Genomic DNA, 26,599 nt, shown 5'->3' with positions numbered 1-26,599 from the left:
GTGCGAATATTATCACAGCAACCGGACAATTAAAATCTTTTAAATCTATACGTATATAGCATTTTCTTTATAGTAAACCAAAGTACACTCATAATAAAATTAAAATAAGGTAAGTAAAATTTAAAATAGACACAATAACATAATAATTGAACAAATAAGTAATGAAAAAAAGAAAGAACTGTTTTGCACTCAAAACTTGTGTTCAGTCAATGTGGATACAGCATTTGCACTGTTGCTTTGTTCAGTTTTTTAATTATTTTTGTTCTTTTCATTTTTTCGATTTTTTAAATTTTGTTTGGCTTTAAATCCTCTTCCATTTTATTGTCATCATTTTTATTTTCTAGTTTAATTAAAAATATTTCTAATAAAACAAATGTACTTTGACTTTTTTATAGAAGTAAATCCGGAAATTTATTAAATTGTTTAAATTAGGATCGATTTCAAAAATACAAAACACAAACTTTTCTAATTATAAAAATATTTAAAAAATCTCAAAAGGAATTAAATTTCTATACAGCTTCTACAGCAACGGTATTTTGAAGTTCCTACAGAGGTTCTATGTCATGCATTGCAATGGCTCTATGTAATCTTTGATATCAATCTACTGCAACACTGTTCGAAACGTTAGGTTTCCTAAAAATACTCACATGAGTTATTACTTCTATTTTAGACTCATCTTTACCTGTTAGCTTAGTTGATAGCGAGCTTCATGTCTCAAAATGACTTTTATTAGGATAGCTAACGGAGTTCGAGATGGTGATTTTGCTGGGGTTGAGCTACAATTTCATTTAGTTTCATTTAGCATTGCGTAGGTAATCCGCGTACTACAACGCCCGGTTTTGAAGTGTCTGAACGTTCAGTAAAGTTCAATGTCAGATACAAATTTGGTAATTTAAAACGCGATTATTGCAGTGAGAGGATTCAATTCAGACGTGTAAAAAATATTCCAATTCAGACATGTGTCGCCAATTTTTAGTACCCGTGCCCCATCTTGAGCCTTTTTCGGTGGTTCATGCGTGAAATTCATTAATTCATTTGGCATTGCTTACGGCCCTTGAGCTGGTCTTTGTGTTTCTTAGTATCCTAGTATTGTTTTCGTATAGTTAACTCGTATAGTTTTCTCCTCAATTTATGGAAGTTTGAGATGGGCTGACATTTCTTAACACTATAAATAAATATTTCTCAGTGCCTTCATAATTTAATCTTGACATCACAGAACTTGTAGTCTAGATTACCTTGGGAATTTCGCTTCTGCGTGAGGTCTGCCTTTCAATTTAAATAACTCCAGCTTTTTAAAAGGAAGAAAGATTCTTACCAATTTCAGTCATGTTTAATTTTTTCTCAAGCTTTCGACCTAGGGACTAGGTCATTTTCAGGGCTAAAAACTTATAAAAAATTATATTTTTTTACTTTGTTTACATTAGAGGTTAACGATGAGCAATACTCCAGTCCAATATTTCTTTGTTTTGATTTCTGTTAATTTTTTAACGACATGGTTTAGAACAAGCTGCATAGATCCTCAAAAAAGTCTTAAATTTACCATTTTGGTAATACGTTTTGGAAATTTTATTTTATTTTGACAACCTGTACTTTTTTAAGCTTGAGCTTAGATTGAACTTTGTACCTTTGAAACTTGGTTTAATAAATTAATCAGTGTAATAAATTTTTGGATTTTGCTCTCCGTAAAAAAAGAATTCAAAAGCATTTGTTTTTATTCAAATCTATATCCTTCCAATAATAATAAATAAAAAACAATACCTACAAATAAAATTACAATATAAAATTAAAATCTGATAATTTTCGTTAATATGAGAAAAAGGTAAACACCCTTTGGAAAAGTTGCATGCGTGATTTTAAAATGAAAAATCTTCATGAAATTCATGATAATAGAAAATCTTCTCATAAAAAATATCTTTTGATTTTTTTTAAAATTATTATTAGTTTATTTTTTTAAACCCTTTGACCTTTAAGTTTAAATTTATTTTTTTTAACAAAAAAAGAATGTTTTAAAAACATAATTACGCCATAGAAATTAAATAATTTCAAATTTCTGGCATCAATTTGTATATCTCATTTTAATTGTTGTGTTTTATTATCTATAACATAATTTCAATCTTGAATACTTGTGAAGTTAAATGTTCAACACTGAATTTCGTGGATTTGATATAATAGCTCTAAATACAATTTGCAATTTTCATCTATTTTTTTCAATTAGTTGTTTCGAGTTGACGGTCTAATTGACAAACGTTTTTTCATTTCTATTTTTTATTGAGGATTAGGAAAAGAAATAAGGCTTAAAAGTTTAACTATTTTCTGCGCATATTTACAGTTTAGTTTGACTTATCTAGCGGTGGAAGGATCAAGTCAATTTTTTTTTTAAATAACTTTTAAGTTCCTATGTTTCGGAAATATTTATTTCCACTTCAGTGATGCTACATACATAGTATTAAACAATCATTTGAGTTTAAATATATTATAAATTTGGTTCAAGCAAATAAACTGCAACAATCTTGAATCCCAGATTAATAACCCATTATGTTGGTGAACAGAAATGGTTGATAATTACTGTTCAAGTCACTTATTCCGTCAAATATTCTAGATCGTAATTACCAAGCGGAGGAGTTGGTTGGAAGAAATGACAAAAGTGCTGATACGTTAAATGAAAGTCACAACGCAATCCCTAACTATGATACTGAGAATAATCGTGCAACACTGTAGGGAAGCAGATAATATCTGCATAAAACAGGATCAGGAACCCAATAAAAAATACCCAAACGGCCTTAAATAGCATTTCGTAGTACCAAGACATCCTAGCTTTTAATTTGCTGTAATGTCATCTCAATCTTCAGATGAATCGTGCATTCCCTGGTTTAGGGCCAGCGTCAACTTCTCACTTAAGACCAAAGTTTAAATTGGCCATTGAGCAATAGAGCCAATCTAAACCTTTAATAACCTTAATATTTACTGTTAGATGGACCTCACCTGTATATGCTAGCAACTGTAACTTGCTGAAATTTTTATATATATAGATAACATAACATAACAATATAATGTTTCATTGCATTGAGTTGCCAGAAATAATAACTTTTGGGGGGAAACCTAAAAAAAATAAAAATTGAAAGAGTAAATTAATTAACCATTATTAAAAAAACCAAAACAACCAGAATGAGTTACTAATTTCGAGACAAACTAACACACCACAAAACTATTGATTTTTTTTAAAATTAATTAATTTACATACATTTATTTTTATTTTGCTCATAAACAAAAAATTACAAAACTAAAATTTCCACGCGACTTGTTTAAAAAAAAAAATGATAATGACAAAAAATTACACTAACCTTGTATTGTGTGTGTGCAAAATGCTACATCAAAAGATGCCTGCTATCTCTTTGGCGTACGAGGCACCAGAATCGGATATAATGAAACGTCAACCGAGAGATCCTTACAGGGATAATTTGGTGAATCGCAGGTGGGTAGTTTTAAAATTTTGGCAAACCCTAAAAAAATCTTGTAAGGATTGGGATGAAGGAATTATCTCGAGTGGTAGTACGCTGGATTTGGCCCAGCCTAGAGAGATACTGGGTTCGAATCCATGCTGTCCTACCTACTTGGATTTCTCTCTCTCTCTCTCTCTCTCTCTCTCTCTCTCTCTCTTCCTAGGAGCCTCTACAGCTCACTGATGATGAGTATTGTATATCAAAATCAAAGAATAACTTTTTGAAGAACAGTGCTCTGAAGAAGGCTCCGGGCGCTATTACTAAACATGTTTACGCGCCTTAAAGCCATCAAAAGTACATTTTTATATTTTTTTTAACTTTCTTAATCCTCTATGCTTTTTGCTTTAAAAAAAAAAAATTCTTTGGCTTTATTAAAAAAAATATAATTTATATTCTGCTCTTCCTTTTGCTCTGTTTTTTTACTGAAAAATATTTAACGTTTTCTCAATTCCTTTTTATTGATTTTAAGTTCAAGTACTGCGAGGAGGGCTGTAAATGCAAGAAACCCAAATTAGGTATTCCGTTTTGAGATCATCGTTGGCATCCTTCACGAAGAGGACAAAATCCATTAGCTTAAAGTGTGGCTTTACTTTTTCTTTTTTCCCCGCCTTTCTTGAAATGGTTTAAAATTATTTTTTTTGGACGTACGCACGTTTTGAATGTCAGCTGGAAGCTTGTTTTTTTTTCAGTTATTAGATTTAACGCTCATACCATTCCTTACATTTGGAATAAACAAAAAAACCTTTGAATTTCATTTTCAACTTCAGTGAAGTTCTAGAATTTCCTCGGTAAAAATATTATTCCATGGTCCCAGAAAGAAATGGTATTGAATTTAAGGGTGGGTGTGAAAGAAATTCAATGTCCATCAAGTCCTTCAATTTGAGTAAGTTCTGTGGAAATTAGTCGCAGTTAATCCATAGTAATAGTTAATCCATGGGATTTCTTCATTGATTACTTTTTAAGTATTTTGTAGAAAAGCACAACAATTTATTTTTAATTGCTTTCTTGCATTTACCAAAAGTGACATTTGACCCTGAACCAACCATTTTTTTACGTGACTCAGCATTTTGGCGTGTCACTTAGTATTACTTGTAATTATACTTTGGCAGAATTACATGTCAAAAGGATTTTTAAAATTAGTTGATAAATTTACGTGAAATATTTATCCTAACGGCTGTTGAAGTGTAAGTTCATGCATCATCATCATCATATCATCCTTTATCTCATATTACCTTTACCGTTCCCGTGGTATGATAATGGCCCTATAAAGATGGTTCTACTCACTCACTGCCAGTTCTGCAGCAATGCGGTTGGATTTAATTCGACAGTTTCCCATAAAGCCTCATTTTCATACAATCGCCGCCCTGCTCCTTTCTATCACTATCACCACTATTAAATTTTGGATACGGTAGGTGGGGAATCTAGGTTATATTTTTCTTCGATTTCATCAGTGCACTGTATAGGTTCAGCAGCTGTGCGTTGATTTGTTTGTTTTTTCAGAAGTCGCGTAAATTCTCATAATATATCTTGAAACATAGTAATTAATTTGTAAAATATTTTTATTAGAGTACGGTCTACGTGTTACGAACAAAATATCTCCAAAATTTAAAATTCAAGGAAGGGCAAAATTGGTATTCCGTATAGGTATCCCGACTGCAGCTGATACTTAGGTTTTGATCATGATCTCTTACTCTGGAGTTTTATGTTTACTGAACATTTATCTTTAGGTTTGCAACGATTTGGCAAAAAACTTACAGTAAAAGAAAGTCGTGAGTTTATGAAATGCAGATTTCTTACAACATTGGAAGAGCATAATATTTTTGTATTATATTTTATCTGATTATACACTAAAATTTTTGTTTTGTTGCGTTACTGATATTTATTAAGAGTTCTTTTTAACTTTATAGTGTAACTTTTTCTCCTACAATTTTTTTCCGCTTCCATGCACTGTAATATCTAAAACAGATGTCTGAATCCAGTAATTCTGTGGTCACTATTTATTTGTATTTTGTTTTTATTTAATTTTTAACTTTTAACAATTTTCAAAAAGAAAAAAGAGTCTTGTGTTTAATTTTTTGGAACTGTTCTTTGTCTTGCATTTGTCATTTTGCATTTTGGCTTGAATAAAACAAACTTTCCTTGTTCTGTAACCTTACTATCTCGTTCTATTTGATATACTTTATTCTAATGTTTGCTAAAATTGTGGTCTGATTACACAGTGTTTCATAATGATCTCTTCGGAGTTTCGGTCAAGCGTTGTGCTAAGAATAATGTACGAAGCAGCAACGCAGAGTTTTTCATTCCTGATTTCAATTTTTGAATTTTGACCGCAAATACACATTTTGATATAGCAGCCTGCCTAAGGAGTTTTGGCGTCCTATGAATTATTATTGTTTTTGATATTTCATCCCATGCAATCGTATATCAAAAAACCACAATGTTAGACGCATCGTGAGGTATATCCGACTATTTAAAATTAATTGTTCATTAATTATTTTAATAAGTGTAAGAAAAAATTTCTCACATTAAGAAAATTTAATAAAAGTTACAAAATTGGTTGTTATTACTCACAAGTAGAATGGAGAACCGATGAATTGTAGCCCCTTAATTGTAGAAAATATTTGAATTTAAAACGTACTCTCCACAGAGTGTAAACACAATAAATTATCTATCGTTTTTAAAACAAACTTTTCTTGTCTACTTGTTTGCAAAATTCGGAATCAAACCAAAGAAGGCTTAAATTGTAAACGATTTTTGATCTTTTGATAAAAGAAAAGCGTAAATAATTTCTAAATAGGAAAAAACTATAGTTTTTCGTAGTTGTTACGTGTCTGGCCCACTTTTTGGATTTTATCTTTTTCTCTTCTTTTTATGTTCTGATATCTGGTTTGTTGAGTGTAGCTCTTAAAAGTCCGTCGTGTATAATATCGGCAAACGTTTCGGCACGGATGTGCCCTCATAAGTCGCTAATAAAATACGGAGGTACGAAGAATATGATTCTAGAGAGATTATAATGCAATGGCGGTTTCTGCACTTATAAAGAAAGAGAAGTGTATCCAAGGCCTTTACCCAACAAACCAGATTTCAAAGCAAATTCAAAATTTGTTTAGACATACATTCTCCATTACAGCCACTTGATTATAACCGCAGTAGGGCATAACTTTCACACGGATTTTATTTCTCACTTTTCTCATTTGAAAAGGGTCCGAGAAAAGTTGTCATGTCACATTTCTCTCACATAAATACAGTTTTATTGTGGTAATCCTGTTTAATATAAATACCAATTTTGTTCTTCAAATACGAACATTCATAAATTAGAGCTCTACATATCAGTAAGAGAAATTTCTGTGACTGTTCATACCAGATATTTTGCAACTCCGATGACATTATGAATAAACTGTTTAATTTATTGTGTCTCCTGTCTTTAAAGAATGATATTCAAGAGTTTATTTGCCTGATTTCAAGTTTTGTTTATTTTAATTTCCCTTGCTAATAAATTTTCCTTAGAAATAATATTGGAAAGTTTGTGATTTCTTTTAATTATATCTGCTTTATTAACCTCTAATGTTTACTCAGGACACAGTGGCGCTATGTTTTTCTGTACTGATCGAACAAGGACCTGATAAGGAGTGAGCATCTCAGGATATCTTGTAGGAATACAAACATTTGAGACCAATTACGACTTATAGGGGGAGTTCTTAGGATACATCAGCATGCTCCTAAAATGCCCCAAATCAGTACATGTGTACTATCCTACCACCTATAATATTAAGGAGGAATGCAATTTTTAGCTTGCCTCTAAAACCACTAGATCAGTACATTGTACAAATCTACATATACATTAAGAGGAACTGCAGTGTTACGTATCAGGTCTAAAGTGCAACAGTCAGTGTAGTGTGGAGATCTATAATCTTCTTCAACTAAGGCGCTACAAACCAACTAATAAGACCTTGGCCTCCTCACATCTTCAAAATAAATAATATTAATAAGAACTACAATCTTAGGCTCCCCCTGAAGTAACAATTGTCTCTGTGCGTAGATCTACCACCTTTATTATATTAACATCTCCAGCCCAAGTGTACCTCAAAGTACCTCTTGTCAGTACAATATGCAAATCCATTGTTTACATAATACATAAGGGGCCTGTAACCTTAAGTACCTCCTGTATGATATTAAAGGATATTAAAGCATTTCTATAATTTCGAATTTGAAGAAAATATGTGAGCTGAATGTGCAACTCTACTACAGAGGAGGTTTCTTTGTTTTAGTTGAAGTTCAACGATCTTCTTTATTCCGAAAGTTCTGGGCCTGTATATTTCATTTTTATTTTTTAATTTCAAAGTTCTATATTTCAAGCATGTTCCTTTTTTTTTTTATTAAAAATCCTGGGGCTAAATATTTTACAACCAGAATTTGTGGTAAGTATCTTTTTTTTGCGTTACAAAATAATTCCCTTATTAGTTTTGTGTGAGTACAAGTTTCCGAAACTTATTCTTAAACTTATGAGTTCTAATTAAAATTAAAATTTGACGGTTGATTTTAAACCAGTCTGTACATCAGGAATTAGGTTTGGTTCATTAAGTATTTTTATAGTTAAAGACTGGGACTCAGTTAGGATGATTGTGTGATCAAAATCCTTTTAAGCACATACCTAGATCAACTCCGAAATCACTCCGGGAAGATGGATGAAATAGCGTGAAGCCCAAAGACAAGTTTGACTGGTATAAAATCAACCTTTGTTGTAGCAATATTGTGAGTGTTTTTTGTATGGTAAGCATAGGAGTGTCTGACTTTCGAAAAGCTTTTCTGAGAATGTCCATTATTAAAATGTGTGAGGAATAGGAGTACACCACTTAGAAAAACATGTTAGGCAAACGCTGCCATATAGGGTATAGTTATAGGGCACAACCAAATTCGTGACAATTTCGATTGTAACAAGTTAATTTGAAGGGAAAAAAAGCTACTTTTGTAAATGAGCTTAGAAGATTTGTTTTGTTTGCCTGTCAAGTTTTATATTAAATTTATTTAAGACTATAGAAGAGCTGACAACTTTGTGTCAGCAAGATTTTCGTTATGTATACAATAAGTTTTTAAATTCAGATACGTCATTCAAATATTACTCATCTATTTTTCTGAATGAAATTGTATTTTTCAAACTTACTTGAAAAGTGTAAGTGTTGAAGAATTTAATAAAATAAAGCACAGTTCAGAATTTTAGAAAATAAGAAAGTCTGGGTGGATTCGGGTAAGTTTCTTTTTTCTTACGTCATGACATGGTTTGATAGAACTTTGATCTTCTCAGCGACCACGAATCTTGATGTCTTCCTTTTCTATCGTATAATGCCGAACAAACGCAGGTCTTCTTGTACGTCATGCGCCCACGTGGGTTTTGGCCTTATTTTGGTGTCATTTATTTTCAGGAAGCCCCTCACATTTCAGTCATGGAATGCTTGACTCTCCTCATTTGATAGAGATGGCCATGCAGGGCAACCTTGAAAATGCCAACTCTTTTTTAATTTCTTCAAGTTCTTTAAATTCTCTATTATTCCTTTTCCCGAACATCATTCTCCACAATCGGTCTGCAGATAGCAGACAAAACCTTCTTCTCTTGCAGTTCCAACATTTGAGTTCATTAGCTACTCAAAGTACAAATCTCTGTACTATAAAATTCAACCGATCTAATCATTGGTTTTTATGTCAATTTTTGCTTTCTTAGACAGGTTTTTGCTTTTTGACGACTGAAATGCCGCAGTTTCTAATTCCAGCCGCCAAAGTGTTAGATATATTTTATTGACCTCTGTGTTATTCTTTACAAAGCCCAGGTATTTAAACTCAAAAACTCTTTCAAAACATTGGTTTCCCTTGGCTCAAAGTTTCGAATTTTCTCTTTCTTGTTTTAGGTTACTATTTTTAGTTTATTATCGACATCATTCTGCGAATGTGGTGTCAACTAGCTGCAAAGCTCTTAGTCAGCTGCAGTATTGTGAATCAAAAGTTTATTTTTAGTAATCGAGATATGGCAAATTTTGCGAATTACTCTTCCTTGCCCACTTTTTTAGTTTTCAATTTATCTTTTAACTTATAATGAATTTTAGGTATCCAGAAAAAAAAAATTATTAGAATTTAAGTGTTATAGATCAAATAGATAAATAATTTTTTCAATAATAAATCACTTCTGTTACAGGTTGATATCCATGGCATACGGACAGATTGGTATGATCCAAGCTGCGGCCGGATTTTTTGTATATTTTGTAATTATGGCTGAAAATGGTTTCCTGCCGATGAAACTCTTTGGCATTAGAAAACAGTGGGATTCAAAAGCTGTAAACGATTTGACTGATTCCTATGGCCAAGAATGGGTGTGTATCAATTAATATTTTTTATGGAAGTATAACTTTAAGCATGCTTCTGAAATCAGTTCAAAAGATACTGCACATCAAGTTAATTCTAAGCTGCGTAGATTCTATGCGAGCCATATAGGAGGAATTGGAGGTAGTGAAAAGTCGAATGATCTGATTCAAACGATTTTTCATGTGCCTGAAATCCTAATATTTTAGGTATGACAAGGGCTGTTACAAAAAAAAAATTAAATTTTGTGATCACAGCGGCTTCAAGTTTTATAGCTAATGACACAGTACACAGATATTACTAATTGGAAAATGCATCCAGTTGATGTCTTGTCCTTAGTTTTCGAAGATGACATTGTACTGTTTGTGGACATAGGTTGCAATTAATTAGTAACGTCAAGATATAGGTGTATCGGCAAGTCGTTAGAGAAGATATGCTGCTGAACAGCATAAAGTGCAGGTAAGATAATGCAGATGCAATGAGAAGAAATACATTAAGATGGGCGGTCACGTCAAAAGGTGCTTATGATCGTAAACCGGAACATGTTTCTCTACCTTAACCGGAAGGAGCTAAGTAGGTTAATTAGTGTGGTGAAGTAGACCAATACTTTCTTTGGAGGGATGATGTGAAAAAAGTTGTTAAAAAAGGCCAATCTAAAGAAAATGGGCGGTATGTGATGGATGGAAAATGGATGAGATGGACGATCTGTAAATAGGGATGAACTGGGTTGAGAGCTGGACACCCGACGCTTCAGAGGCATGATTTAATGGCTCGAATTTGAACGTTCTGCGCATTAATTTTTTAGTTATTATGTTGACCACAAACACGCACCCAAATCTGTGCATTAAAACCACTTTTCGTATCTGCACGCCTTTAGTATGTATTTCCATACTAAAAATCAAAGTATAAAATCTGCATGATTTAATGTTAAAGGAAAGTTCATAATTGTGCCTACTTTATTGTGACTGAGTAGGGTAAGAGTAATCAAATGACTTGTAAAATGCAGTGGTTGAATGTTTATTCAAAATAGAAATTCTGTTATTTGTAGTTCATGTTTATAATATGAAAGAAAGTTTATAATTCTCAAATTTGCAGACGTATCGGGACCGCAAAGCATTGGAATATACCTGCCACACAGCTTTCTTCGTGTCCATCGTTGTGGTGCAGTGGGCTGACTTGATCATTTGTAAGACCAGGCGTAACTCTATCCTACACCAAGGCATGAGGTGAGTAAATCTCGTTAAGGAAAAATAAAAGTTGTGATTTAGTCATGTACTTGACTGAGATTGTGCTTGTCATGTGTTTTATTCGAGGCATGAAGATAGGTAGGCTTAGACTAAGGTTCCAGAAGCCAGGAAAATGTCCATAATTTGAAACAGAAACTGATTCATTCAGTTATCTCTAGATCTCAATCTTGATTGAGTTATATTATTTTTGTTTTAGTTTTAAGAAATATGTTTTATTGCCAACATTAACCAATATGTTTTTTTTTATTTTTTTTTTTTTTAAATGGGATACCCGAAGGGATGCCAAAATCTCTGAATAAGTGGTTGCGGATAATTTATCGATCTTAGTAGAGTTCTTGTCAATGCAAATTTTCTAAAGTCAATTGCCGCCAGAATTTTTTCTTACTTTATCAGTCATGATGAATTAAAATTGAATAAAAATTATTTTAAATGAAATACATAATTCATTTCTGTTATTCCGTTTAAATAGAAGCTTATAAGTTGAAGTTTGTAAACTACATGTTTTATAAACAGCAGAGAAATCATAAACAACAGAGTACATTCTAAATAAAATTCTATTTTGTAATATTTTTGTGATGAAACTGTTGAGGCATTTTTTAAGGGTATTGTTCTTATATTTTTTCGATTGCATAAACGTAATAAAAGTAAAAAGCATACTGGTTTTAGGCCACGCAAAAGACTAACCTGTTTGTCGAAATATTGGCATTTAACATATAATTTGTAATTTTATTTGACCGAACGTCAACACATAAAATTTAATAAATTGCTGCGTAAATTTAACCTTTTTTTTTAATTCAATTTCAGAAATTGGGCACTTAATTTTGGATTAGTATTTGAAACTGCACTTGCCGCATTCCTATCTTATACTCCAGGCATGGACAAAGGTTTGAGGATGTATCCACTAAAGTAAGTACTTACAAAGGGAATTTGCAAACAAATAAAGACGCTATTGTAAGTCACAAATTTTCCAGCTGTTTTGTTCCAAACTGATGCTTCTTAAAAAAAACTTGCTCAACTTTGATTAGTTTATTAAATTTTCGAAGAAACTGTGAAATAAATAGAAGTTGGATGAACGTAAATCTTGATTGATGAACTGTAAATATGGAGGTTGTAAAAGACGTTCAAAGCCATTAAACTCTAAATTAAATTTAAATTTTTTTATTATTTTTTTTAGATGTTCAAGCCAGATTTTTAATTTAATGTTTTTACTGTTCACAGATTCGTATGGTGGTTGCCAGCAATACCATTCTGTATTTCCATCTTTGTGTACGATGAAGTGCGTAGATTTTACCTAAGACGTAACCCAGGTGGCTGGCTTGAACAAGAAACTTACTATTAATTTTTTTTAGACAACAAAAACATAAAATAATAAATTTACATAAAAAAAAGAAGAATAAATAAATAAAATGTTCTTATTTTAATTTTTAATTTTTTTTTTTATTTTTTGTTATTAGAAGCGCTCGCACAATTCAAGCCAAATAAAAAAAATGTAAAGCAGTTAAATTGTATTAAAAAATAGTGTTTAATAAATTAAAAAAAGATGCCCCAGTTATTTAGTGATTAAAAAAAAAAATAGTTATGTGGTTCAAAGTTAAATATTAGTTTTGAAAAAAGACCTAAAATAGCAGAATGTTTTTCATACCTGTGTATTATTATAATGTTTATTTTATTTATTTATTTTTTTTGTTTTTAGACTTAGGGGTGCAAAAAAATGTGGACTTAAAAAAATAAATAGTTGTATATGAAAATTTAAAAAATGTAGTGCGCATGGTTTCACATAATTGTTATTTTTAGTGGCAAACTAGTTGATGATATAAATAAGTAAAAGTTGTGAAAAAAGAAATTTAAATTGTAGTTTATTAATGAAATTAAATTATTGAAAAGTAATTAAATCAAAAGAAATAAGTAAATAAAGCCCGATACACAATAATGTGGGAGATCTTTTTTTTTTATTAAAAAAAAGTTATTTAATTGAAATTTCTTTTAAATTTCAAATTTGCTTTGTGTTTTGTTTTTTTACTTCTCCAGACTGTCATGCCGTTAAACTAGACATTTTTATTTAATTTGTTCCCTTTGAAAAGCTTAGCTGGACAAAATTAGGACACTCAGAAAGGTTTCAAATTCTGCTCACGGAGGGTATCGAGTCTTTTTGCGGGGTTTATTGTGGGCTAGTTTAAAATTTTGAATATGAGCTCCTAATCGCAATAATTTACAGGCCATCGATGCCTTAGAAATTCACCTATTAAAATACTTTTTTATTTATTTATTTATTTACTTTATTCTTCCAGATAGCCTTGCAATTTTAGCACAGAGTTTGCCCTTAAAGAAGCCCACATAACATTACTCAGATCCAAGCGAAAAAGCTAACATTAACAAAGGGAATCTGACACTACCGAATAAATCTTGTGAGTTTAATAGAGTGGCGACTAATAAAAAAATAAAAAGCTTATATTTAAGTTAAGTGGGATAAGATAGTGGGTATTTAATAATTCCCCGCTTGGTTGCAATTATTCTAAGTATTTTCTCTAAAATTTGGGTTGAAAAAAGCCTTTAGGGTCAACAAAAACATGGATTCTCTGGGTCCATTAGAAGGAAATAAATGTTTTTTTTGTCGGAGGTTTATGTGGGCGTTATTAATTTGTATCCGACTAAACGAGGTCAAACCATGGTACACATTCCAGCTTGGTCTCTGAACTGGACTAGAATTAATAATTTCCATAAAATCAAAAGAAAATTAATGTTTTGTAACGTCAGTTGTTCATTGGACAGTTAGTGCTGCTTTTAAAGGCCCATTGGCTGTTTTCAGCAATTGAATACCCGCATATGTCTTCCCTTTTCATCAATTATTCAAAGAATTTAAATAATGTTGGAAAGTTCCCCGGCAAACCTTTATCGGGCATAAATCCATTATTTATTAAGATTCCGCAAGTGTCTGAAACAGCTCAGTTGTCCAATTTGTGTACCAGAGGCACTTATATGCATTTTAAAGACTTCTTTGAGCCTGAGGGCTAATTTCTACAGCTTATCCCTGACGTGAACACTCGTTCATCGACATAACGTAGACGCTGGCTTAAAGTGCTATAAATTAAAAAGCTTTCCAAAGCCTTTAGACAGACACTCATGCGCCAAAATCACTTGATAGTTTGGTAGTGCGATAATATCACGCAAATTTTTTATTTGTTCAAAACTTATGTCATGATTTTTAAATTTATTGATTAATTCATGAGAAATTGATTGAAATTGTTGTAAGTGATTTTTATTTAAAATATAGTTGATTTTAAAACAAATTAGCGTGATTATTTGTTTTATAAATTATAATGGTTAAAAAGAATCAGATTTGTTATTTTGTTATCGTTAAAAAAAAGAGGAAACGATTTTTGAGCTGTTCTAAAAAACCTCACTAGAGCTATGAAAAAATGAGTTTTTAAGTCCGAAGTTTTTTAGCAAATCTGGTGTAATGAAGATTTCTCTCACTTCTCTAAATTTCTATCAATTTATCTAAATTAAAGCAATTTTTGTTCATGAGGGGACCTCTGGCAAATACGGATGGCAGACTTGCTTTAAGCAGGTTAATAGTGGATTAGAAGACCCATAGTGAGCGAAGTCTTCTGTAGACTTGTGTTGAGGAAACACAAGAGCCAAGTATATAATGGATTGAAGTGCTGTACTGAGCAAAAGTGTCCTCTGCCATTATGGGTGCTTGACTAGTTCCTCGCGGACGCACAACTACTGTTTTTTATTGACCCGATAACATCTGGGACATCATGGTCTTTGTTAAAGCTCTCAAAGAACAACACTTGTGAAACTTGCCCGTGACAGAATGTTGCGCTACCCTAAAGGTGTTTAATTGATCTAATGATTGTACAGCGATACAGAAAGACAGGAAGTGGCACTAGAAGACCTGGATCACGTGCTGGGAGTATAAAAAGGAAGTCCAAGTTCGTTTCATAATAGTTGAGACTATTTGAGGCTTAAATCAAGAAGAGATCATCTCAGCTCCTTCAGAAGGTTTAAGAAGTTTTGTAGTACGAAGAACCTTATGGAATATGAAGCTGTTGTGAGCTGACAGACTTTTAGTGGCTACGAAAATATTTTTGGAAGAAACATTTTCCTCCTTTTTTTTATTCTCTAAATCCACCTTCTTCGTGGGCGACCTCTCCTTCTTCCAGTGGGTATATTCTTCAATAGTTGTTGACCACCAGTTTGAATTTAATTCTTTTAATGTGGTAATAACAGCATGAAGAATGTTATTATGTAACCCAATCTTTCTTTGAGGATGCAAGATTCCTCTGCTTCTTCAAAAATTTATTTCGAGTGTAGGTTGTTGCTTGCAGCTTTTCTTTTCTTAGTTTCCTCGCTTCCAAGTTCGTACAGAAGATGCCCTTGCAAGTAACAGCTCCATCTTTGATTTGTAAAGACTACTTGTCCATTACGAGAGGAAAGGCCTTTTTGTCGGAGCTTCACCAACTTTGTTGGTCATTAGCGCTTATTATCTGCAGAAACATAGGTTGTCTCGAGTATATCTGCTGATCTAAGCTTAAAAAATAAACATTTTTACGACCTGGACCTCTCGTTTTTTGTTTTTTTTTACTATACGATACTCAGAAAGATTAGACTGAAGATCGAAGTTTCTACGGGTCGTCCTTTCAAAATTTCTGCTGCAGTAAACTGGATACAATTGTCATAAAAAACTGGTACACACTTTTAATGCTCTATTTCTACTTCTAATCTATCTTCCTTCATTCAATTTAGATTAGGGCTCCTTTTTATCGAAATATTTTGGGTCTGCTTTACCAATATTGATTCTATTCTTTTAATGTACTCTAAAATATTTTGAGAAAATTTATCCATTTCGTAATCTAAAATGCGAAGTTTTGCTCATTCTAGATTTCCAATATCGTTCAAAAGATCTCTCACGTTTACCTTTCAAACTATTATATGGGGAAGGAAAAATTATAAATAACTGAGATATATAACGACATACATAAAGTTAATGTTGCTTCGAACTCTTGATTAAATACATTTTAGCGTTAAATATAACAAAAATTTTAAAATAGTTAATTAGATGTATAGGTATAAATTTTTAAAAAGCAGATTTTATTATTTAAATAGAATAAATTCTTGAACAATCCTCATTTAGGCAATTATTTTCAGTTAAATCGTGTTCACATGTGTAAAGATAATAAAGAAGAAAAAAAGTTTGTGTTTACACTTAACCATATTATTACTTATTTATTTCTCTTTTGAATGTTTAAAGTTTCTGGGTTTTATGTGTATATATTATTGTTATTTTAAATAAAAGCTAAAAAATTTGTCTTTTAAAATATCATTAACATGGTGAAAATTCAAGCTCAAACTTATTAATTATAGTGATTTTGTCCATTTTTCTTCTAAAATATGTATTGGATTAGAAAACGTAAGATTTCCGGGTGGGCCGTTATGCTGCAAAAATGACCGTATTTTGAGAAGGTTATGATGTTTGTATCAAATCTTTCAAGGGTTCGAAATCCTTTTTGATGCTAATTGGGCTGTGATGAAATCAGTATTCAAGTTTTTGGTTTCACTGTACTGTTTGAAAGATAGAATCTAGCTGTTCTTGGAGGCGGAGAAATCATATCGTTTTTTAAAATAATCGCGTCATGTGCATTTGAAGTGCAACTGTAGGGTTCAGGTCTCATTAAAGGTTCCTCCCATGTATGTTGGTTGCGTTGATTTTGGGACTGCCTTGACTTTTCTTTTTTTCTGAATTGAGCTTGGTCCATTTCCGAACGGTCACTACAAAAAAACTAGGGCAAATTATTAGCAATAATTAGTCACCTTTCAAATTTTAATCATGATAATTTGGTCCTATCAGCTCAAGAGAAACCTCCGTCAGCTTATCTTTGAAACCAAGAGACCTACCTAGGATACTATTAACCGATCAGCTCCAAATTGCACTCTGATTTCAAGCTTCGTACCTCTCAATTGGCACTAGTACAATAAAAAAAGATGTAAACGCTTTAGTTGATCTTAATGAGGCGTTTTCTCAGTAAAGCAACATAACAAATAGGTCTATCATCTCTAAACCCATGTAAAATTGTTCAAAAAAAGCTTTTGTTTCATACTTTTTTTCTTTTTTTAAGAAGTCACCTTAGTTCACATATCGTAGTTGACAATAAATTTGTGGAAAATGATTTTTTTAAGTGTTCTGAGAATACATAAAAGTAAAACTGCCAAGTTTTTTTATTTCCATAAGATTTATCAAATAAAACTACACCATAACCATAATGCCAATTATAAATTTTGTTTGTCAAGATAGTCTTCGGAATGAAGTATAATCGAATTTAAAATATAAGTGATGAAATGGATTTTATTTGTTCAAACTGGAAGCAAATTTCGATAGAGTTCAAAATTTGAAAGAAAAGTTTGTTCATAACAGATCATAGTGTTTCATTGAATTATAATGATAAAATTTGTAGCTAAAATAAAATAGCTAATTAAGATAATTTTCTCTTTAAATATTAGGGTTTGCTAAAACTATACAAACTAATAATAATTCCATCTTTTGACGAACATGTCTTAATCAGGACCGTTATTTTTTTATTTTTTTTTTAAGAATATTTTATAAAAGCAACGTATAAAAATAAATTGATTTTTCGTTTATTTATTTGTGTAATTTTATAAGCTTATAACAGAACTGGTTGAATAGTTAAAAAAAACTAAACTGTTTGATAAAAGCATTATATTTGCTGATATGAGGAAAATTAAAACTTATCAAACGTAGTGTAGTAAACTAGTTTTATTAAATTAAATTAATATGGTAGAAAAAAAGTCAAGTTCAATGATATAATGGCAATATTATTCAGCCTGGTATATTTTTGTGTTTTTTATTTATTTATTATTATTATTATTTTTTTTGTATGATGATAAAAGGCAAGGAATCTTAAAAAAACTTTGGCATTATGGTGAGGGTGAAAAATTATTTGGAAAAACTGACATATAATCTACTCTTTTTGTTAAAAAAATAAATAAACAAATTTTAATAAAATCAAATTTGTTTAAATAAAATTAATAGTGCTGTTTACTTATTGATTTTCCTTACCATCGCTGTGAGGGTTAAAAGTTTCTTTTGTTATAATCCACAAATAATTCTTATTTTTAGAAATAATTTTGAGAGAAGCCGAAATCTATTGAGGGATTACATTGGTGTGATTTTAAAAAAGACAAAGTTGATTAGATTATAGAAAATCAGGAGAGTTTGGCTAACTACTTTAGGAATGTGGTGCGTACACACTCGTTTTTCTCTTTTTACAATTTAGTAATTATGTTTTCTTGAAACTTCAAATTTCTACAGAAAAGATAGTTATCTTAAAAATGGTAAATAGTAACTATAAGAACTATTGCAGGAAGCATGATGACTAAAGTTTCCCTAAAATTATGTTTTCTGAAAAAGTTCCTAACTAGTGAAACCTGGCATGTGCAATACAAATAACCAAGACGAATTGAAACCCTGTTGGCGATAGCCTAGAAAATTTCAGAAAACTCTAAAAAACCAGTCTGTATAAGTAGTACTTGTATCAGATTGAAATTCTTCCTATCCGAAATTTCTGTTAGACAAAGTGTTAGTAAAAGAATTTTAACATACAAAATCTGAAACGGCACTTCAAAGGAGAGCTAAACTTAAACTCTCCCTAAGAATATAACTAAATCAAAGTTTCTTGGGAAATGCTTACAATAAAAGGAATAGATTACACGTACACAATCTGTATTACAAGTCGTAAGAAAATCATTTTCCATTACTTCCAAAAACCATTTTAAAAAAAATCGCAAAAAAATAAAAATATCTATTCAATGTTCTCGGTACTTCCGACCAAACGAGTTTCTTTTAATTGGTAATTTTAGTAACATATTGAATCCTTATTAATAATAAACTGGTGATATAACAGCACAGTATAAAGAAATGACACAGCCCACCATCCCATATTCCAATAATTGAATTTTCTTAAAAAAGTTCCAAACATTACAGAGTGACTAGTGAGCATTCTATGAGAACACATCTAATTTGTTGTTTGGCCTTTGTATGCGCTTTAAAGTTTTTTCGTGAATTTTTTTATGCAACTTTGCAGACTTTTTATTTAAATTGTGTTTAAAATTCTGTGATTTTTTTGTGTTTTTACGATTATTAGTTTTACAGTAATTAACATAACTTATAATTTTATTAAAAATGTTAACTTTAGTGTGGTCAGTGAGGTGATCAAAGTTCATCGTTTTGTAACATTAAAAGATAACAACAGTAGAAAGGAATGCGGCTAGCTATGGAAGAGAAAGATATTTCCTCCCGGAAGAGCGCTTCATAATACGCTTTCTCAATTCACTTATGTTAGTCCACAAGGGCAGAGTGTTTTAGGTCAGAATTGACGGTCACCATTTAGCAGAAATAAAGGATTTGGAGGTTTTCAGTATTGAATCCAGATCGGAACACTTTCCAGTTATAGTTACTTTAGACTGTGAAATAAATAGAGATGTAAGCGCACTATGCGATAATGGCCCCAAACATCCAGTTAAGGTGGTTGCCTGGGATAGCGCAGAATATCTATTGCTTTTGATAAAGGAACAATAAATTTTATTTATGAAAATTTGTGCTCAGCTTTAGTGGAATCTGCTGGCCAATATGATGTAATTAATTCTTCGCAGACAAGTGAAACAGCGCTCTACTTTACTGGCCGTCATGGGAGGGCGAACCGTAGTCTTCAGTAGAACTTTTTCGCCTCCATAATGACAAGAATCAGTCTTCTTTACGAGTAGGGTGGGAGACGACAATCTCATTTAGTTCTTTAACATTACTTTTCTTCCTCTTTCTTATGTTGCACCAAAGTTCCAACTTCGCTTTTGGCTCTTCATAGAGTAAAAACTGTAGAAAGCTGTCTCTTCTTTTACTTTATTCACTGACATAAGTTCGTAACATCTACGAAAAAGGTAAACTGCGTGCCTAAAAATAATTGCACTACACATGGTAAGTAGTTAATGATTGAAATGGAGGAAAGGTGACAAAAATTAATGCTTCTATTGGCAAGAGTGGTTTTGAAATACTTTTTATCTGTAAGGTTTGACCGAATCGATATCGAGTTACAATTTATTCAGATGTAATTATGATATGTGCAAAATGTAAACTAGTAAATATAGCTATTAGTATAATAATAATCGGCACTACGGCCCATTTCTGAGCTTTGGCCTCCTCAACCCGCTTTCCCCAGTGATTTCCATTTGATGCTGAAACCTTCCATCGACCAGTTTTCTAAATTTATCATAATCTTCAGCAGTTCAGCAATGTTTACTTCCTTCAATATCATTCATGGACAAACAGTATTTAAGTTTTCGCAAAAGTTATACATTTTTTTTTTAAGCTCCTGATTTTCCTTTATTTATGATTAATTCATCCGGAGCTCTAGAAGCGGATCATCTGCCAGCCATCTTTCAGCCCAAGAAGAAGACCAACAGCGACGTGGTATTGCCGACAAAAGTCTGGAGTGTCTGACGGCTCAAAAAAACGAACTTTGTTCTTTCTAATAAAGTATATTTCTTTAACAGTATAATATTCATAGAGTTTTAGAAGAACTTTACGCTGATATATACGTCTACAAACTTATATTACCCTGAAGAAGGCAATAAATTTGCCGAAAAGTCGATATAAAAAAAGAAATTTGGCTACAAAAATTTTATTGACCACTTCTCAATATTCCTAAAGATAATTAAGTGAAACAGCAAATAAAGTATAAGCTTCTAAAGATTAAAAAATAAAAGAAGGAAATTTGGATATAATTTCGTTATGAAATGTACAGTTTATCAACGAGAAAATATATATTATAGGGAAGGGTCCTCCTAGAAATGTACCTCTACTTTCAGTGAGCAATTTATTTTATAATATAATTCAGATTGTTTTTTAACAAAATTAGGTTTTTGATTTGATGACAAAGATTCACTTTTTAATTTTTTTTATATATTTTTTTAAAAAACAACTTTAAAACTTGGCTACATTGAAGTCGAAAAATGAGAACTACGAGCATTGTGTTTGGTTTATTCAGTCTTAAAAAACCTGGAGAAGGTGTAGCACATACCAAAAATGGAGTACTCCCTGTAGGTTATTTACATGTCTGATATTAGTTTTAAACAGAAGTACGCTTTTATTTTCTGTGGTTTAAAAGAAGAATATTCATTTTTCTGTTTTAGCTAGAAGGGTAGTTAATAAAATCACTAAATTATTTTCAATTCAGACGTTTCATAAGTGAAAGTAGTATAAGTGGTACAGAAAATGACAAGTAAGTTGTTTTTCTCTTCAAATTTTTGCAAATAAATTAAATATTTCTTTATTTATATCAAAGAGAAATTTGTCTTTTATTTAAAAAAGTAAATACTAATTAGACAATTAACGGCTAACCTAAACAACTATTATACTAAGGATTTTCATTCAGTTAGCTTTAAGACCTCTTTAGAATTTTGTGAATTATTTATTAAGAATGTATTCTATAACTTTTGAGGTTTAGAAGCCAGTTTTAGCTTAAACCCATCTTAAGGTTAGCGATTCCGTGCCCTTCCATCCAGGAGTCAGGTGTGGACTGTTAGATTATCTGGCAGTAGCACCAAATTCAAACCTTTCAATCACCCAGTGTGTGGTCTTACGTTATCTACTTGAATACTCTTGTCCGATGAAAGCAAAGAGGGCAGTTTTTCAGATAAAGCGGGAAGTGTACTTAAGGGTATAAGTCCGATTTGCAACCAGCTACTCACTAGTTATGGTTCAGGATTCGATTCCTGGTCAAGGCTTTGGATTTTATCTACTAGTTAATGTAATCATTTAATACTAGAGTTTGTTTGTTAGTCTCCTCCGTCCACAACACCTAATTTTGTAGTTAGTGAACTTAGAGCCCGCCAAAAAAATAGGTATTACTATTTTACTTAGTGTTAGGATAAGGTGCGAGAGGCCGTACCACGAGTTGGAACAGTGTCCTGGCTTCCTAAAGGCCAGGTATAAGATATTCGGCTCAGATATTACGGGCTGATCTAGATCTGTATAAGGTCGGTGATGTTCTTGAATATCGTATTAATAAAATCAGAATAAATAGTAATAAAGACGGGGATATTGATCAGGTTTTCTTCTCTGATGTAGTAATTAAGAACTAAATATTACAATAAAATTTGGAACTTATTTATTTTATATTATGTACTATATTTTACTTCTATGTAAATATTTGGCCTTAAACCATTTTCTTTGATGATTTTAGATGCAATAAATAAATATATTTTAATTCCTACATGTGGGATGAGATAAAAGCTTTGGAGGCTCCGGCATTTAGCGATCTGTTATTAACAATAATTACAACTTTTATTTAACTCGTACCTCCTCATCAAGTATCGTTATGCCCCAAATCTTCTCTCTGTAGCCAGTTATATCTCTTTTTAACAGCATTATAAACTTGTATTTTGGTGTAAATGGAAGATCTTTATCATTACTCCCCTAAGTGAAAATCAGTGTTACTTCTTTGTGACAGTTTTCAATTAGAGTTGTGATTTGTTGATCAATTTCTCGCTACCATTTAAAAACTTCGCCTGAGAGTTTTTTCTTGAAAGAAATTTATTAATTAAGTACCTTTCCCTCCTGTTAATATCGTTAGATCTTATGTCATGGGGGCCTAACCCAAGCCATAACCTTACATTAGTCGGAATTCGCTGTAGGGTTCCACTAATAGAAAAAATCCGCTGCAGAATATATAATAATGAGGGGGAAGTCTTATCAAAAACAAGAAGCACTCTTTTCCATCATCGGCAAAGACTCCAACTCCATAAGTGTGTCCTTTATCTGAACTCCTTTCCCATGTAAATATTAACCTTTTTAAGAATAGTTGAGAATAAAAATGGACTGCTCGGATATTTTGCCTCATTCCCATATTAATTTGGATGCTCTCGAAAGGCGCTCTTGACATCATTTAGAAACTGAATGAGAGAGTTCATTATCATTCAGAAGCCCATCAATATATTTCGCATCCATTTTGAAGGAAGAGTTTTCATGGTGTGGATAAGCTGTTGTGGAAATGCTTCGGCAGTTTCGGAGAACCATGTCGGCTGCTTGGAGGCGGTGGATTATAGTTAAAGAAGACACACTCTAATCTAGGCCTGATGCTTGGTGAGCACCATCTTCTGATTGTGTATTCCTATACTGAATCTAAGATTAGAGAACACCCAAAGAACGAATCTTATTTTTCAGGCCCATACGATACTCTTTTTTTTAAACCAGATCTTTGCGGCGTACGTAGAAACAGCCATTTTACATTTTTCTTATTTCCAGTAAGATAAATTATTGCAATCAAGTCAAATTTTCGAAACTGGATTTTCACCGGGAAAGTATGCTCATGTGCCCTTGTGAATACGAAAAAATTGTATGTCTCAACAGAATATTTAAAAAAGTTGTCTTAATTTCATTTAAACTAAGGTTTAGCAAATGAGATAAGTTGAGCTTTCAATGAGGCATCAGTTAGGTTGAATGTGCTGGAAAAATGGTTCTAATTGCTCGCATATTTTTAGAATAGATGCCTACCGTGGTCGTAGGTCCTTTGCTTTAGGATAGGGGCACCTGTCTTGCCCCTGAGGTGCCTAGTTGTTTCAATGTTTTAACAGAACTAATTGTTTGCAATACAAGCCAAGTGATTAACATTTAAAATAATGTCAAGTGTATAAGAAAAGTAGTAATATTTGCTCGTAATGAAATCCCAAGTGGGTTAAAATAAGGTTAACCTTACTCCTTCATCACAATTCCCACACTCTGCACTGATCGAACCCGCTATTTGAATAAATGACTGGCCATTTAAGCGCTCCGAGTCAGATCAATACAAAAACTATTTCTTGTATCCTTCTCAGGAAGCTAAGATTCATCGTTTTTTTTTTTTCGTCTGACACCTTTTATAAACATTTTATCCTGAAAAATCAGAGCGAGGAGGCCATTGAGTCAATTTTAACAAAACCCGTTACAGGATTCCCAAGATTTCAGAAGTTGTAAGGTTAGGGGATACGTTCCTGAATTAGTTTTTATTTCAGTTTCCAAACGGTTTCCATCGACCTTTCTTAATGACGTTAAATTATTTTCCAGGGGGGAATCAACGTGATCTAGCCAGAGAAAAAAATCAAAAACGTCAGCAAGAAATGCAAAAGAAGAAATCATCCAATGACAAAAATTCGAATAAAGGAATGACATTGGAACAGCGGAAACAAAGGTAAATTATTATGTGCAGAAAGGGAATTTCAATCCGCCTGATGTTTACAAACACCATAATTTATTCATCTTTAGACAGCTTGCAGTAGTTCTATATATTGTGTCTCCTTCAAATAATCAAGCATTATTGTGAAGCTTTCTAGAAAACAATGATAGTTCTTTTAGTCACTATAAGTGTATTTATAACGTCACTATTTGAATGAAGCTACGCGTGAAATAGGAGGGAAAGTGTCCTTGATCAGCTTATTGCCTGGCGTTGATATCGATAATATTACAGTGGTAATTCATTAGAAAAGGTTGGTTTAGTGCTCCCGCAAAAGAAGAAATCATCTAATGATTTTGGTATGATGTTATATGAAAACGCCGAGTCAATTCTGATCACAAGAACCAGGAGCACTTGCTACAAAATGGATTAATATTTCTATGAACTGTTAGCTGCTTTTTTCGTACTAAAAGTGAAGTAGTACCTGTTTCAGGCGGGTTTAACGTCAAATTATCGTGTTCACACTATGGAAAAGGTAATAAGGAGATGTAGTATAGTGGAGGATGAACTTACATCTCATCAGGGCGCCAGCATAATAGCTTTTGCAGCCTCTTCAAACAACTCCATCAGAATTTGGTTCTATAAAATAATAAGTGTTATTTGATGAAAACATAAGACTGATGGTCAAATGGTTTAATCGCAAACAAGCGGCATTTCTGATTGGTGTAAGATAATTTAAGAAAAAGTAGAATGGTGTGTAGCTTTTAAAACTCCGTGAGGGAATCCAGAGCACTAGCCACTGAGATCATCTCTTCTTTCTTGTCATTATTTTATTGTATTGATAATTTCAGGGATGCTGAACTTATGAGAGAAAAGCAAAGGAAAGCTATGGCCAGACAGACAACCGGAACTACGTGAAGTTCGCACCACCACAACTCACCCCCAATTTTTCGTATTTTGGATCCAAGCAGAATATTTGCTCGTATTTAATTAGGACAAAATAAACAAAAGATGAGAATTATATCTTATTTATAAAGAAAGATTTTAATGATATAATATCATCATGTTTCTTCTTCTAATGTAAAAATACATTGTTTTAATTAATTAATTAAATTAATTAATTGTAATGAAAATGAGTTTTGTAAATAATAAACCAATATTTAAGAACGTAACATCAATTTACTTTATGTGTAAATAACTAATTTTTATCATAATGTAAAAAAAAAATCTGGCGTGAATACCCACACGATTTTGTGTAAGTAAATACATCATTAACGCTTATTTATCAATTTTCTGCGGACTTGCAATTTTAATTATGTTCATACCTTAATGCTGTACGAGTGAGGCAACTGCAATAAAACCGAAACAGCATTGTAGAAGGCGCATTTTACCTCTTCCAGGGCCCTTTAAAATCATTTTACGCGAGAAACAAAAAGCGAAGTTTTTTGGGATTTTATCTTGACTTGTTTAAATTCAGATGGTGTTCGTTTAGCACGTGTTAAAGTCGTAGTATAAGCGGTTCAGTGTTTAGTTAATGTAATAAACTTCCATTACAGCATTTAGAGAATAATTTATTCATTAAAGGCGTTAAAATATTAAATAGTTGACTTTTTTTCTAACAAATTGTCTTAAATTGTTATACTTAACGATATTTTTCCAAAGATTGTAAATATATTTTCAAAATCTTGTGTTCGTTGCGAAATTCAAGTATTCTGACACCAAATTGCACATCTTGAACCATAAACTTGCACTCGACTTGTTAAAGGCTAGATTGGTACTGCAAATGAACCAGGTATTACACGTTATATGTAAATCTGGATCTCTCACTCTTGGTGAATGAGCTTATCGTTTAAGCTCTTTGATTCATACGGTGCACTGGTGTTCGTTTAGGGCGTGTTAAAGGCGTAGTATTAGTGGCTCAGTATTTAATAAATATGATAAAATTACTATTACATCATTTAGAGAATTAGATATTAATCAAAGAGTTTTCTCAAATTAGTTGTATAAACATTTTTAATTTATTATTTATTTATTTATTCAATTTTTTTAACAAATCGTCTAAAAAAATTCTTACAGTAATTTTCTTCTGAAAATTGTTAATATAAGGTAATTGGAAACCCTAGTGTCCCGACAATTCGTGTCACCAGATTGCACATCTTGGTGTTATCATAAATGCAAGCTTTTTTTCATAAAGTGGATAAAGCTTATTCTTAAATAAAGTGTTAAGATTGCCTTCTAGGAAGAAACGGTTTTCGTTGGGTTAATTTGAGGTGATACCTGA

General features: G+C 31.9%; 2 protein-coding genes across 5 annotated transcripts in view; both read left to right on the top strand.

Annotated features, from left to right (window-relative positions):
* Atpalpha (sodium/potassium-transporting ATPase subunit alpha) overlaps positions 1-13,025 on the top strand; it is a 54,521-nt gene extending 41,496 nt beyond the window's left edge. For 2 of the 3 annotated variants that reach the window (XM_074137943.1, XM_074137946.1), the window contains 4 exons: positions 9,685-9,859; positions 10,944-11,074; positions 11,900-12,001; positions 12,314-13,025. In XM_074137943.1, coding sequence (XP_073994044.1) covers positions 9,685-9,859; positions 10,944-11,074; positions 11,900-12,001; positions 12,314-12,434 — 529 coding nt within the window. In that variant the 3' untranslated portion in view covers positions 12,435-13,025. Of the gene's footprint in view, positions 1-3,377; positions 3,473-9,684; positions 9,860-10,943; positions 11,075-11,899; positions 12,002-12,313 lie in introns of all 3 variants that reach the window. The other variant, XM_074137945.1, reaches the window with a different exon arrangement.
* Positions 13,026-21,106: 8,081 nt separating this feature from the next.
* On the top strand, positions 21,107-25,490 carry LOC141459186 (putative SERF-like protein). Of its 2 annotated transcripts, none has more exons than XM_074137941.1 (4): positions 21,107-21,208; positions 21,302-21,390; positions 24,213-24,336; positions 25,170-25,490. In XM_074137941.1, the coding sequence occupies exons 2-4, from the start codon at positions 21,384-21,386 to the stop codon at positions 25,234-25,236; spliced, it is 198 nt and encodes a 65-aa protein (XP_073994042.1). In that variant the 5' UTR covers positions 21,107-21,208; positions 21,302-21,383; the 3' UTR covers positions 25,237-25,490. The 2 variants fall into 2 exon arrangements, with proteins under 2 accessions (XP_073994042.1, XP_073994043.1); XM_074137942.1 differs by having other exon boundaries at positions 21,181-21,208; positions 21,277-21,390.
* Positions 25,491-26,599: the final 1,109 nt, after the last annotated feature.

Source organism: Rhodnius prolixus, unplaced genomic scaffold, assembly GCF_049639745.1.
Source record: "Rhodnius prolixus isolate KJV_2025 unplaced genomic scaffold, Rpr scaffold_11, whole genome shotgun sequence".
Classification (NCBI taxonomy): Eukaryota; Metazoa; Arthropoda; class Insecta; order Hemiptera; family Reduviidae; genus Rhodnius; species Rhodnius prolixus.
The sequence above is the reverse complement of the archived record's forward strand: the minus strand, read 5'-3'. Positions and strand labels throughout refer to the sequence as shown.